Source organism: Xenopus laevis, chromosome 5L, assembly GCF_017654675.1.
Source record: "Xenopus laevis strain J_2021 chromosome 5L, Xenopus_laevis_v10.1, whole genome shotgun sequence".
In the NCBI taxonomy this organism is placed as follows: domain Eukaryota; kingdom Metazoa; phylum Chordata; class Amphibia; order Anura; family Pipidae; genus Xenopus; species Xenopus laevis.
In genome coordinates, this window is record NC_054379.1 from 41,614,120 (window position 1) to 41,629,869 (window position 15,750).

Genomic DNA, 15,750 nt, shown 5'->3' on the forward strand with positions numbered 1-15,750 from the left:
GTTCTGTTCAGCTGACCTCCATAGCACTAAGCACTTGGCACAATACTGACCCAATACAATTCTACATAAATCGGCATCAAATCAATGGTCTTACCTAGTTTTGGCAATAGCATCTTCTAGAAAATACTGGTCAACTGGAAATGTACGACCTTTAATATAAAATATTATTAGAGTCATGGTTTAGAATATGCCTAGTTTTGGCAATAGCATCTTCTAGAAAGTACAGAAAACTGGAAATGTATAACCCTTAATATGAAATATTAAGTCATGATACAGCATCTGCCTATATAATGAAATAAAAATACCAATTCCTGAATGACCCCAGTGGTGTCTATAGCATTCGCTGTGCAGTATTTTTCTTAGGTCCAATTACATATTTTAAAATGATTATAGAGAAGTAGCTTTTTCATTTCTTTTATAAATCATCAACTTTTAAATAAGGAGGCAAAGAAGTTGTATTGTTATGGAAAAGTTGCAGCAAGAAGGGCCAGAGTCAGATGAAGTAGTTGCACAGGATAAGCAACTTCCCCTATGACATCTATGTGTAAGATTGTATAGCAGTGCATATCCTGGTAGCACTTTGCAAATAAATGTATGCGTACATACATCTATAGCTCCCTATAGACGCGACGATTCTTCTTGCCGAACAACCGATTTTAGGGAAGCCCGACCGATCCTTCGAAATTATCGTGCGGTTAGTGGGATTCGAACGATCGTACATCTTAAGATTTTTCGCCCGACATCTGTCGGGAAATTGATTGGCCAGGTCAAAAAATATTTGTCAGTCCCAGTGCAATCTATCTATGTTTGCAGGGACAAGCAGGCAGCTCCCTTTGTTTTCCTGGCAAATTGGTCTTTTTAGTTGATGGTAAATTCGTACGATCGTTCGAGAAGATTGTGGTCTCACGATGAGGATCTGATCTTTTAAAAATCTCAACATCTATGGCCAGCTTATGTCACATATCACTATCATAAAGATAGCAAGTACCTCGGACATAAAATGAGACATGACTTTAGCTTTGTTTAGAGAAAGAAAGGAGGGACAGCCACATGATCTCATGGAAGAACACTACCTTATTCAAACAAAAACATTTCTATCACACAAAAGGTTGAATTAAAAATTAGAATTTTCTAATTTTTTTTAAGGTCAAAACTGTCAACTTCGACTCTGCAATTATCCAAACGCAATTCGAGTTTTTTTTAAAAAAAATTCTAATTTGATTTTCGAGATTTGTCATACTCTGGCCCTTTAAGAATTTGAATTCCACTATTCGTCACCTAAACCTACCGAATTACTGTATAAGTCAATGAGAGAGGTGCCCTGAAAGAGACCAATTTGGAGTTGTTTGTAACCTTCCTGACATTCAGGTTTTTTCGGATCGAATCCAAATTAGTTTTCGAGTCAGTAAAATTGGTCAGAGTTTAAGATATTCGATTTTTTTCTTTAATAACTCCCCCAGTCGAATTTTGAGTATATTCAAATTTAATGACGTTTTAAATACGACTCAAAATGTATGTTGATCTCTCTTTAAGTACACTTTAAACTAGCAAGACTATAAATTAATTGTAACATTGCCTTAACTGTTCCATGTGTGCTCCTGAGATTAATGGACAGCAGGAAAGAAGGCTTGAGTGGGCTCTAACACTAGATTCTAACTGAGGAATGTCAGCTTTATATGGTTTTGTCCATGTTACTTTATTTTTTTAGTGCATTAAGCATCAAAACAGACTATAAGCAAAGTTCATGGACGGTGTAGATGATGTATGAAAGATTATATGTACAACTCTGATGAAACTGAATAGCAGACTACAGAAAGTTCAATATTAGCAAAAGATCAGTAAATAAATAGTGGACTGGTTTACCATGTTATTCTTACAAATCAGGGGTATCATCTACTTTCTATGCAACTTGACATTACTGTGCACATACATACAACACAACTCTACACACAAGGGTGCTGCGCCAAGCAAGTTACCGGTAACTTTAAGAGCTGAATTTCTGGTTTTTAATGCTCTATGCACGAGTGTTGCCCCCCAGTGCAGGAAAGGGAAGCACTTGCAGCATTGCAGGAGCTGCCTCAGGAGGCTCCCACCTTAGAATCAGCTTTGCCCACACAGAAACAGAAATAGGCATTAAACCCCTAATACTTTTAAGAAGGATACGGTCAAGCAATGTCGGCTATTCTCTTAATAGAAGATAACATGTGAACCATAGACAGAAGCTAGGCATACGAATAAATAATCTTATACATGTAGGCAGGAAACATGTTTGATTTAAGGTTAAAGTGGAATTCAAGCTTCAAAACCAAAATTTGATAAAGAGGCCTGCATAACACAGAAAACCCTAATATAACCATACCTATTACCTGTTTCTTCAAAAAATATGAATAAATGCCATTTTCTATGCTGATATCCAGCTGTTTATCAGTTCTTCTCTTTCTGCATCATTTGAAATCCTGGCAGGGAAGGAGGGACTAAACACTAATGTTACAAATTGTAACAACTTCTTCACAGCTTACAGACAGCATGCAGGGACTACATAACCCACAATGCATCGCACTGTGATGTTCCTTTCCTTATTGAAAGGACGTGTGCTGAGAATTGTGGGGTTTGGAGGATGCAAGCTAAGGACAGCTGACTGTTGATACAAAGTAACAGTAGTCAGCCAGCTCAGCAAAGTAGTCAGACAGATCAGCAGGAGCGCAGGGGGCTAGGCTTTGGGAACTGTTCAAAACCATTGAAAATCATGAAAAGTCTGCACATTTTTTAATTGATGTATATTGCAAAGTTGCTTGAAATTAGGTTTCAAAAAGCTTAAGTTATGTTGGTGTGGAGTTCGCCATTTACAAACTTAAATCATAATGCAGATTTTCTTACCTGGTATATGCAAAACTGGACAATCCTGGAAATAGTGGGAGAAGAGCTCAGCGTTCAAGGTGGCACTCATGAGGATAATTTTAAGGTCAGGTCTATGAACCATGACATCTTTCAATACCAGCAACAGGAAGTCACTGAAGGCAAAAAGTTGCAACAGACAAGCACAAGATTGTAAGCAGGGTCCTCTTCACCTCTTGTATCAGTTACTAGTTGCTTTGTATGTACATAAATACATGGTAATAATAACAACAACACTTATAAGAAAGTGTTATACATAAGACTTATTTGCACAAGTTTACCTTATTAGTTTATATTAATAATATTAATATTAATAATATTTACCATATTATTGCTCTGTTATTGGGCCAGCTGAAAAGTTTATATATCCTCACAAAGTTATGCCAAAGTTTGGTGAAACATAGTGTCATGTTTTGACTACAGAAAATAGATCATATTTAAAAGTAGGATTTAATGTATGAATTTATGTAAAAGTTCCCCAGAATATTAGTAATTTTTCAGTTACCTTTCTTCTGTTCGCTCATGGACCTCATCCACAACGACATGAGTAACATTTTGAAGAGTGGTATCACTTTCCAGACGCCTTAGAAGCACACCTGTAGTGCAGTACAGTAGTCTGGTTGCTGCTGACTGGAAAAGGGATAAAAAAGTGTCACAACGATGTTTATTTGTGCCAAAGAATAGTGTAAAACTGGGGTAATAACATTTTCCTGTGTAGTTTGATGTTTAGCAATGTTTAGCTTTTTGGGGATTTACATTCCTACACATTAGCTGTGATTTACACCATTATAATGTACTACTAGTAATTTTGAGAAGGTGCAAACATACAATATTTGGAGCTTTCTGGATACCTGTATGAGCATCTCCCTTCAAAGCTCATACATTTCAGTAGTACTAACTACATAAGTATTTTTTGGAGTTTTAAAAAAAAAACAAAAAAAAAACGTTTGCGGTCATGAAGCTTTCACACTGTCCTGTAACATGTAAGGGTTGACAAAGAAAATGGCAATATCAGGCCTATAGTCTGAATTAGTGGCTTTTAAAGGAATAATGTCATGTCAAAAAAGGCATCAGTTAATAGCGCTGCTCCAGCAGAATTCTGCACTGAAATCCATTTCTCATAAGAGCAAACAGATTTTTTTTAATTTAATTTTGAAATTTGACAAGGGGCTAGACATATTGTCAGTTTCTCAGCTGCCCCAGTCATTTGACATGTGCTCTGATAAACTTCAGTCACTCTTTACTGCTGTACTGCAAGTTAGAGTGATATCACCCCCCTCCCTTTCTCCCACAGCAGCTTAACAACAAAACAATGGGAAGGTAACCAGATAGCAGCTCCCTGACACAAGATAACAGCTGCCTGGTAGATCTAAGAACAGCACTTAATAGTAAAATCCAGGTGCCACTGAGACACATTCAGTTACATTGAGTTGGAGAAACAACAGCCTGCCAGAAAGCAGTTCCATCCTAAAGTGTTGGCTTTTTCTGAAAGCACATGACCAGGCTAAATGACCTGAGATGGCTGTCTACACACCAATAATACAGGTATGGGACCTGTTATCCAGAATGCTCGGGAGCTGGGGTTTTCCGGATAACGGATCTTTCCGTAATTTGGGTCTTTATACCTTAAGTCTACTAGAAATTAATTTAAACATTAAATAAACCCAATAGGCTGGTTTTGCTTCCAATGAGGATTAATTATATCTTAGTTGGGATCAAGTACAAGCTACTGTTTTATTATTACAGAGAAAAAGGAAATAATTTAAAAAAATTTAAATTATTTGGATAAAATGGAGTCTATGGGAGACAGCCATTCCGTAACTCGGAGCTTTCTGAATATCGAGTTTCCGGATAAGGGATCCTATACCTGTACAACTAAAAAAAAAAAAAATACACTTGCTGGTTCAGGAATTCAATTTTATATTGTAGAATAATGTTTTGACCAGCGCTCCGTAGCGGTAAAAAGTGATTGTTGTAGCAGCCAGTTGGAAGGAACCGATAAATCACGAGAGCTGCGGTCGAACAGGAGCTGGCGTGTATCGGACGAGCTACGCCATTACCACATCGCCAAACTTTGTCTGGACTGAACAATAGCCAGTAAAGGAGCCATACGTTACTAGATGGCTAGGCAATATGGATAAAAATCGGTCAAAGTATCTGACCAAATCTGGCAGTGTATGTCCACCTCAAAGTGGTTGTTCACCTTTAAATTAACTTTTAGCATGACATAGAGAGCAATATTCTGAGCCAGTTTGCTATTGGTATTCATGTTTAATATTTGTGTTTTTTTAGTTATTTAGCTTTTTATTCAGCAGCTCTTGTGTTTGCAATTTCAGTAATCTGAATTTGCTATGGTCCAAATTACCCTAGCAACCATGCACTGATTTTAAAAAGAGACTGGAATATAAATGAGAGGGCCTGAATAAAAAGTTGAGTGATAAAACAATAGAACAACACATTTGTAGCCATACAGAGCATTTGTTTTTTAGATGGGGTCAGTGACCCCCCCCCCCCCATCTGAAAGCTGAAAAGAGTCAGAAGAAGGCAAATAATTCAAAAACTATAAAAAAAAATTAAGACCAATTGAAACGATTGAAAATTGCTCAGAGTTGGCCATTCTATAACATGCTAAAAGTTAACTTAAAGGTGAACCACCCCTTTAAAGAAAAAGGAAAGCTACAAAGGCAGTTTATTGCCAATAGATTAGCCACAATATTGCAAGCTATAAGACTATATTTATTCAGTGGAATGCTTTACCATATCTGAGTAAACAGCTCTAGAAGCTCTCTGTTTGTTTAGGGTACAGCTGCCATATTAGCTTGGTGTGACATTACTCCCTACTTTCTCACAATTCTGGGCTCAGATTACAGCAGAGAGGGGAGGAGGGAGAGGAGCAAACTGAGCATGCTCAACTCCGTGCCCTGGAGGTTTAAGCTGAAAACAGGAAGTCTGATATAGAAGCCCATGTAATAAAAACGAAATAAAAAGCAAATAAACAAGGCTCTTCTTTTGACAGAGGACTCAGAACAGCATAAGTTTGAGGATTTACTGGTGTATTTATATAGACCTTTCTGATAAAACTTACTAAATTTTAGCCTTTTCTTCTCCATTTAGTCTCAGGCATCCATAACCAATAAACAGCTAAAGATTTAAGCTATCACTTCTTTGAGTGATTTAATTCCTCTAAAACATAAGCAAAAAACAAAATACATAGTACACTTACCTTAACACTTTCAAGCCTTATCTGATACCCAACAGAGATTCCAACTCTCTCTGCTCTCTCCTGGGCCACACGCTCAGCAACAGAGATGGCAGAGATCCTGCGAGGCTGTGTGCATATGATGTTGGACACGTGACAGGCAGGCCCTTTCAGTGAAGCATCCAATATGAACTGGGGAATCTGCGTAGTCTTACCACACCTGCACAAATAGAGCAACTGCTCAGATACAACATTGACTGAACAAACTGTCAGCTCTCCACATCTTTTTATCATTAAGCATCATAGCTACTAAAACCTTTAGTGGGTCTGTCAGATTAACCTAAAAAAGTGGAGCATTCTCAGTGAAACACACATTGCAAGAAGATGCATGAGACTTGAAGTACCCTGCAGCCCATATTCTGGATAATTTTGTCCACGTAACTAGGGACACACCGCATCCCGGATTCGGTTCAGGATTCAGGCGAATCCTCTGTATAAACAGTAGGGATGCACCGAATCCACTTTTTTGGATTCGGCCGAACCCCCGAATCCTTCACGAAAGATTCGGCTGAATACCGAACTGAATCCAAACCCTAAGAAACATCTATGGTTTCTGATGTTTTTGACACTAAACAAGAATTTGCATATGCAAATTAGGGGTGGGAAGGGGAAAACATTTTTGACTTCCTTGTTTTCTGACAAAAAGTCACGCAATTTCCCTCCCCTAATTTGCATATGCAAATTCAGATTCAGTTCAGCCGGACAGATGGATTCGGCCGAATCCGAATCCTGCTGAAAAAGGCCGAATCCCGAACCGAATCTTGGATTCTGTGCATCCCTAATAAACAGGGCAATTTGTTCAGAGCTCCCCATCTACCTTTGAACAAACAAACCTCAACCTTATCTAGGCAGCAGCCTTTGAGAAGCTCATTAGGGTCAGGGCACACAGGCAGATTTGGGGAGATTAGTCGCCCGGCGACAAATCTCCTCTTCTTCGGGGCGTCTAATTTCCCTGAACTGCCTCCCCTGAACTGCGCTTCGTTTTCCGAAGTCACCTGAAGTTGCCTGTGTGCCCTGACCCTTATAAGGGGGCTTCTCAGTGGACTAATAATTAGTTTTATCTGCTCCTTTGAGGTTCTGTGGGGACAGAAGTGACAGGAAGTTCTAAAGAGAAATGGCTTCACATTAAAACAGGCAAAAAGTATATTCAGCACAAGCCCTTTTCATTCATCTAATGTTGAGATGGGTTGTATACTGTCCCTTTAAAAGAAGACCATTGGAAGTATGGGTGCAAAAAACAAGTAAGAATGAATAAAAACGCATCACACCTGCTGTATATTTTACATTAAATACAATTTCTTAAAGGGGTGGTTCACCTTTGATTAACTTTTACTATGTTATAGAATGGCTAATTCTAAGCAACTTTTAAATTGGTATTCATTATTTATGTTACATAGTTTTTTCATTATTTGCCTCCTTCGTCTTACTCTTTCTTTCTGAAATAGCAAACTGTAGAGCTGCTGAATAAAAATCTAAATCAGAAACCACAAATAATAAATAATGAAAAACAATTGCAAATGGTCTCAGAATAGCACTCTCTACATCATACAAAGGGGTTATAGTTATCAAAGAGTGAAGTTTGAGATCGCCACAGTCCGCTAGAGTGAAATTCTGCCACTTTCCATTCATTTCTATGGGATTTTGAAAGGCGTATATATCAAAGGATGAACTTTCACTTTCACCCATTGATAAATACTCTTTTAAAAATTCCATAAAAATCAATGGAGAGTGGTGGAATTTCACTCTAGCGGACTGCGGCGATCTCTAAATTTTCTCTTAAGGGAACAGTTCAGTGTGAAAATAAAAACTGGGTAAATAGATAGGCTGTGCAAAATAAAAAATGTTTCTAGTATAGTTAAGTTAGCCAAAAATGTAATATATAAAGGCTGGAGTGAACAGATGTCTAATAAAACAGCCAGAATCCAACTTCCTGCTTTTCAGCTCTATAACTCTGAGTTAGTCAGCAACTTGAAGGGGGGCCACATGGTACATTTCTTTTCAGTGAGTTTGTAATTGATCCTCAGCAGTCAGCTCAGATTCAAAAGCAACAGATATGACCTATGTGGCCCCCCTCAAGTCTCTGATTGGTTACTGTCTGGTTACCAGGGTAACCAGTCAGTGTAAACCAAGAGAGCTGAAAAGCAGGAAGTAGTGATCTGACATAATATACATCAAATCACTCCAGCCTTTATACATTACATTTTTGCCTAACTATATTAGAAACATTTTTTATTTTGCACGGCCTATTTACCCAGTTTTTATTTTTACACTGAACAATTCCTTTAAATAAATATGGCCCAAAGAGTTACTTTAAAGGTGAACAACCCCTAACAAATAACAGTCAGTAATAACATCTGGTTTGCCTGATAAATATCTGTTAATTTCTTCCTGTGTTATGCTTGTGCCCAACTGCCATGTTTACACACTTTGGTACTCAACATTGTGGCATCAAACTGAACCTTTTGTCTATGCACAAGATGGAGATGTTCAACCTGCAGGTCTATATGTTACTACACCTGGAGCAAACGCTGTACCCTGTATTACATCACAATCATCGTATAATGTATATGTGCTAGGCAAGCCCTCAATTTAAACACTATCTACATAGTTTCAATGGGTAATAACCCCTTAATAAATATTAATAAACAAAAATTACCTTAACTTGGCTTTCCTTGGGATATTAGAACAATCTCCTCAGAACAGCTGACCGAGGCAGATAAACGCCATCAAAATAAATGTAAAAGTCTGCTCTATAAAAACTTGCAGCACCAAGCTGCCCCCAATAAACCTAGAAAGGCAATGGGTGGAATCTCTGACCTAATGCCTTGGTTACATAGGATTGTGTACATGCCAACACACATATTCTATATAAAAAAAACTTGTGTGTTAAATTCAATAAAATTAGATTAGAACGAAAGCAGCACCATCATTCACTAAAGCATAAGTGCGGGAGGAATAATATGCTGAAAAGACAGCACTTACCCAGTCATCCCACTCACAACCAGAACCTGGTATTTTGAAAGCAGCTCCAGGACTTGGTCTTGTTTCTGCCATGCTGGCAGCTTTTGCCTCTCTTCAAGCATTGACTGGTAATTTCTGGTAGTCTAAAACAGAAAGAGTATTTTAAACTATTTGTAAAACTGTGGCTCGAAGTTATCACTGCAAATGCCCAAAAATTATTATATTGACCAGTATGTTAACTGCTTATTTCACTCAACCATGTTTGAATATTACACCTCCATTTACAGTCCACATTTACTTACATTTGATAGATATAAATGACGTATATACTTAGCAAAAGGCATTTTAATTTTGCATTTGTCTAATGAAAATGTTTATGTTTTAAATTGATTGTCTGCCTTTATGCTCTTCAGTGTCAGATATGTTTGATATGATTCACATATAACCCCTACTCTACCCTTTACATGGTATGTCCGAATATATGATCTATATACAGCAGTGCTTCATTAATGTGTACTACTTTTTGACACACAGAGTACCTGCTTGGCACGGTAGTGTTTGCAGATCTTGGCATTCTCAGCAGCTACTGTTTTGGTGTTAAAACTGTACTTCTTGGCTTGCTTTTTCTTCAGATATGCATAACTTTCATTTTCAACCAATACAGACTCTGATTCAAGATCATCCGGACTATCCTCATCTTGATCATTTGGTTGAATTATCTCTATTTTCATTGGCTTCTGCTCCTTCCTTGCTGAAAACAGCAAACAAAAATTAACAAAATGTTAAAGTGAAATCACATTTTTAATAATACACTTTATTTCAAACTATTGTACAACCCAACATGTGATCATTACCATTTACAAAATGTATAAAAACCCTAGTTATTGCCCAAAACATGCTGGGTCTATAGAACATGCACAACCACGAGCATGGAGGGGTGAGCTTCAAGTAGAATTTATGGTATCTTGAATAAGGAAGGATGTGACAGATGGAGCAAAACACCAGTTTAGTCTTTAACTCTTTACAACATATAAAGATGGATATTTAGTGCCATGGTAGCGGAATGTGCCACGGGAGGTATCATCTATTTGAGACAATATGATAAATATATTTTTATTGGTCATTCATTTGTCAGGAGACCAAGATTAAGTTTGAGATTCAGCTTTGCCATCTGCAGTTTACAAGGAAATAAGGAGCTGAATAAGTGTTTCCATTAACAAATTCAGGGTGAGATGCATCAAACATATCCTATCAGCCAAGTAAATCTTATTTTAAATTATACAGCTTCAAATGTTAAACCATATTTTTACAGCAACAATTTGTCCTTCATGTAAGTACAACATGGTTTGCATATTACAGAGCCATAAACTTTATTAAACTATTATACTTTCAAATTCATATTGTTATTTCAAATTAAGTAAACAAAAAAAAAATCATACATACCTCCTAATGGGTGAGATGGTAAAGAAGGTTTATCTGGAGCACTTGGTTTATTAATGGTTATTACAGGGTTTTTTCTTGTTTCAGAGGCTGTAGTTAGGAGCAGAGGTGGAGGAATACTATATTTGTGATGAGTATTGGCAAGTAACTTAACAATTTCATCCTCATCTTCCAGACAGCTCACGAGTGTGTAAACAGCAGGTTCACTGGTTTGAGCAATATTTAAGGATTTTTCATAGAGGTACTCCGTAATGTGCAAACGACAGCCCATTGGGAGATTCTCATTCACTGAACAAAATGCAAATAAAGGAGCTTGATAAGGGTATTTGTTGTCTTTTGGAAATCTTACTTCTAGTTCATAGAGACAGTTATTATTTCCATTGGCACAGAGATGCGATTCGTCCTTAAAATTTTGTTTTGGAGCTTCATGCTTAAACCTGCACTTTGAGCCAAACCTGCAGGTTTCCCCTTTCACATAAAACTTGCAGACATTTCTAGGCATCTGTTGAAACATGTCTTTGTCATTGTCTTTCTTTCTAGGTTTCTGCAGCCTTTTTGTCAGATAGTCCATCTCAAGTCCAATGGTCCATACTTTGTTTGGGATTCGCTCAACAAATTTATCTCCACAAATTGACTGGAGTACAAAAGCTTCCTCCTGCCTGCGCTCAAGGCATTCCTCTATTGTAAAATCAGACGCCATCCTTGGTGTTTTTGTTTTTATTCCAAAAGTTTCAGAAAGGCACTGTTGTAGTAAATACTCCAAAGACACTCCCACATCACTGTCATGGGACCTTAGTGCATTCATGCATCTTTCCTTGTCAAATCCATACCTGTAACACCACAAATAATCAAAAATGACAACCATAAACTTTATAGAGTATAAAAGGCTTATCAACACTAGCTTCATACTTATTAAATTTAAAACATAGTCCTGGGATGTTTTGTATGTAGTACAAAACATTATTTGGCAATAATTCCTAGTGGGCGTTGAAGAGCTTGAGGATGTATTATAGGTATCAAATTTAACTTGTATATGGATCAGATTTAACAGTCACTGAGTATGGGCTGCATGGCAGATTCCACTAATATAACAATCAAAGAAAATAAATTAGATAAAATAACCTATAAATAAGTGGCCGTTTGCAGCATACTTACAATGTGTACAGTTCAGAAAAATAGCTACACTATGTTTTCTTAAGTTTGTAACAAAAAGTACCTTTTATAAACTGTGTTGAAAACACTTATGAGATGCATGCAAGGTTTTTACCTGGACAATTTTCCTATAGCAAATGGGGAAATAACAGCTTCTGGTAGCATTTTAACAGGAGTTTCTGAGGACAATTTCTCTGCTTCTGGCAATCCAGGTTGTGAAGACCAATAATTAAAGCTCTCCTCCTCACCGTCTTCATCACTAATTTCCTCTTCATCTTGGGAACCTAGACAATCGTATTCATCTTCCACTTCTAATCCCACATCACTTAGTAAGAACATAATACATAGTTTGTTGTAAAAGCAGTCATTCTTCTATACCTTACAGTGCAAATTACTCAAAAAACCTACATGTTTGAGGCTTTCACTTTTACCTCTACAAAGTATGGCACAATTTAAAGCTAAATAAAATCAAAAATGGATGAAAAAATGTGCATCATTGCAGCAGAGTAATTCAGCTGGAATTCTGGAAAATCATTTTGCATAATGGGTAAAAATAACATGGCAAATTATGCAGATTTTTGCACTTGTAAATGAGCCCTCATCTATCACAGTCCTAAGGGATAAAGCATACCAACCAGAAAAAAACAAAAAAACTCCTAGCATTGTTACATGGAAATATATCTAATGCCACTGCAACACAAAGGCTATTTAAGCAACACAGAAAAGCTATCCAAAATATTGTAGATTCTGCCCACAAGCAAATGTCATCTTACCAAGGACAAGTAACTCAGCTACCTGTTTCTACCAGTCTATTAATGTTTGAAAGGAAAGTGTGATGTCTCAAGTCATAGGTAGTTCAATGATCAGAATTCATACTCACAGCTAGGTCATGTGCAGTGGCATATATCAATAGATATTAACAACTACACCTCCTGTAGTATAAGGCAACACTTGACAATCTCCTATAATTCCTAACCATCATGGAAAAAGTCCAGTGTAGCCTAGAATAGGAATGTTCTATAGTTAATAACTAATTTTATATGACATTTTCTTTATAGTTGTAACATATTAATTAATACTTTCAGCTACTGCTCCATTACCTACATTTTATATTTTTTTCTCCTGCAAATTGAAATACTGATACTGTCCAGATTCATGATCTCCAACTGGAAGCCCAGGGTTCAAGCTTTCCAAGGAGCTCCACAAAAACCTTACTGTAGCATCATGATATTAATATAATTGGGACCATATGTAAGTATATTTTTATCAAACATGTAGGTAAAAGAAAATAAGCAGTTTAGCATGCAAAATGATTTACTCAATCTCTGCATCGAGATCCTGCCCTTGAAGATCACGCAAAAGCTCTTTCACTCTTTCTTGGTTCTCAGTGGTCATGTGAATAGTCTGAAGAGGTGTACTAGCAACAGGATTACTGCGTGGTCTTGAGATGAATCTGCTGGGCTGTTGGCAACTACAGGAAAGCACCAAGAATAACAACAGAAACATTTAGTGTTGAATGAAACACTTTAAACAATACAATATCATAACTCATTTGTTTGCAATTATCAGCGAGAAATCTCATATTTGAATCTGTTAAAAGGAAAATATATTGTATGTACAGATACAGTGTATACCTCTGGAAAGAGGCAAAAAGTACTAGGGCCTAAATAACTGTGTGTACAAAGCAGTCCTCCTCAGCAGGTAACTATCAAATTATAGTAAACAGAAAGTTAATGAGTCATACAAACCCCCATATGTAATAAAAGGTGCAGTAACCTATAGCAACCAATAGAATGTTTGCTTTTAAACAGGTTCCAAAGCAGTAAAAGTTGTGTGTGCTTCAACCACCTTGTAAGAACTTGTGAAGTGGTGGCAAAGCAGTCGGGAAACCCATGCCAGGGGTTACTTAGACATACAGGAAAAAAATACAGCTGCAGCACATTTTAGGTGCAAAAGTGAAAAATTTAATTCAATATATTCAGTTTTTCGATTTTGCAATATGAGGTGCTGCAGCTGTATTTTTTTCCTGCTTTTAAACAGGTGATTGTAAATGCTACCCACTGTTTGGCTGATTTGGGTTACTGCCAAAAAGCACATGTGCTGCAAAGACTTTGCAAGCATCTACTGTGACCCTGAAGGGTAGTTCATATAACTTTTAGTATGATATGGAAAGTAATATTCAGAAACAATTATCAGTCTACATTTTTTATTTTCATAACAATTTGCCTTTATATTCTGCTTATCTTTAGCTATAATTACAATATTGTCTGGTTCCTAAATAAAGTAGGACCATTGCAACCAGTTATATAAGTAAAATACCTCAAAAACCATAAACTTTCAGCAGTGTGTGGTAGAACAGAGTGTTTTTATGAGCCAAAGCATTACACTTACTTTAATGATCTCATTGGTCTACTGGAGAAACAGATGTCATCTCCTTCATCCCATGCTTTGCTTGAACATTTCTTGCTTCCACCTCCTCCTCCTCCTCCTCCTCCTCCACTGGCTTGTGGTCTAGATCGCCCTCGTCCACTACTACCTCCTCTTCCTCTTCCTCCACCCTGTCTCTTGCCTCCTCCTCCCTTGTTTGGCTTCCCTTTTCTTCGAACTGAAAAATCCATTAGTTTCTGTGGATACAAATCATTATTTTCCCATCACCAAATGTGGTTTACCCAAATCTGTCTTTTTTTATTTTGAATGCAAAGCAAAATATCAGAAGTTATCCATAAATATATACATCAGTCAGTTAGCACTAAATTACTAATACATTCATCTAAAACACGTGGTCAACAAAACACACCAGTATTACCAGTGCAGGGCAACACTGCATTATGTTTTTATTACTAAAAAACTTAAATTTTTTGATGTTACCATTCCTTTAATCAACTTAACACTTTTTCCTAGTAAAATTAGTTGCCAATAAAGTGTGAGCTCCAAAAAAGCCTGACATGGCAATGAATCTCTCTACTGTGCACACAAGACTTCCTATACAATGTACCATAGAAAAAATACTCTTTCCAAAATTTTTAAAACCCTTCCTTTGCTTCCTTTGTGCCGTATCTAAATTAAATGCCAGTTGCCACTGCTGCTTGCCATTTTTCCTGCTCATCAAGGCTAAAGTATCTGAGCAGTAGTAGATCTCTTGGTCCTTGACACATATTCTCATGGGCAAGCTGTAAATCATCCAATGCTAGGCTGAAAACTCAGAACTACTGTTCTTGTACAAACTGCAGGGAGGCAAAGAATGATATTTTGCCATGACATTACTCGAACTGGAGAAAAGGCCTCACTATTAGATACAGAGTGGGGACATGTATTAAATGTATGTATTAATTGTGGATTTAGCAATTCATTGCTGTTTGTTGTTGAATACAAGGACTTTATCATTAGCTCATGCTACTTTTTTACAGAATATCTCTGGTAATGAAATACCCCCATCTGCAGAATAAAAAGCATTCTTTTACAACCTGTCACCCAGACACAAAAATCTGTATAATAAAAGTCCTTTTCAACTTAAACATAAAATCCAATTTCTATTTTTTATTAAAGCATTCATAGCTGTTGTAAACTCATTTAAAAATCAGATCAGATATTGTTTGCAACTCCTCATAGAGGCGGGGCAGACAATTACTTTCACTTTCCATTCAGCACTTCCTAGATGTCACTGTTCTCCACATATTCCCTTCACCATTTAATTGTTTAGCCAGGTCATGGTCAGGTCCCCCATTCTGGTGCACAAACAAGATTCTGAGATGATACAAGGCTTGTCTTAATAACATTGTCCACAAAATGGCTGCTGCCTGCTTGCTATAATTATGAATTCCCAGACTAAAGGAAACAAGATTCAAATAATTTATACAGTGTAATTAAAGTTCATTTTGCTTGACTAATGTGATAACATAGGATTTTGAATATTATTTTGGGTGACGGGTCCCCTTTAAGGCCTTAGCTGCCTTTCCTCCCTTGCTTGTGAATTGTAGAACAGTAGGGGAATGTGGAGGCTTCTCAAGACTGGATAAAGATACAGAAGGTTGCTTTTTATGCAT

The 15,750-nt window shown here is 37.0% G+C and overlaps 1 protein-coding gene across 1 annotated transcript in view; it reads right to left on the reverse strand.

The window, feature by feature from the left end:
• The window catches only part of dhx57.L (DEAH-box helicase 57 L homeolog), a 39,490-nt gene that overhangs the window by 23,115 nt on the left and 625 nt on the right, over nt 1-15,750 (reverse strand). The window contains exons 2-11 of the mRNA XM_018262931.2: nt 14,099-14,331; nt 13,026-13,178; nt 11,823-12,032; nt 10,559-11,385; nt 9,655-9,866; nt 9,137-9,258; nt 6,119-6,314; nt 3,401-3,525; nt 2,878-3,011; nt 95-149 (exon numbers count right to left, since the gene is read on the reverse strand). Coding sequence (XP_018118420.1) covers nt 95-149; nt 2,878-3,011; nt 3,401-3,525; nt 6,119-6,314; nt 9,137-9,258; nt 9,655-9,866; nt 10,559-11,385; nt 11,823-12,032; nt 13,026-13,178; nt 14,099-14,325 — 2,261 coding nt within the window. The 5' untranslated portion in view covers nt 14,326-14,331. The remainder of the gene's footprint in view (nt 1-94; nt 150-2,877; nt 3,012-3,400; nt 3,526-6,118; nt 6,315-9,136; nt 9,259-9,654; nt 9,867-10,558; nt 11,386-11,822; nt 12,033-13,025; nt 13,179-14,098; nt 14,332-15,750) is intronic.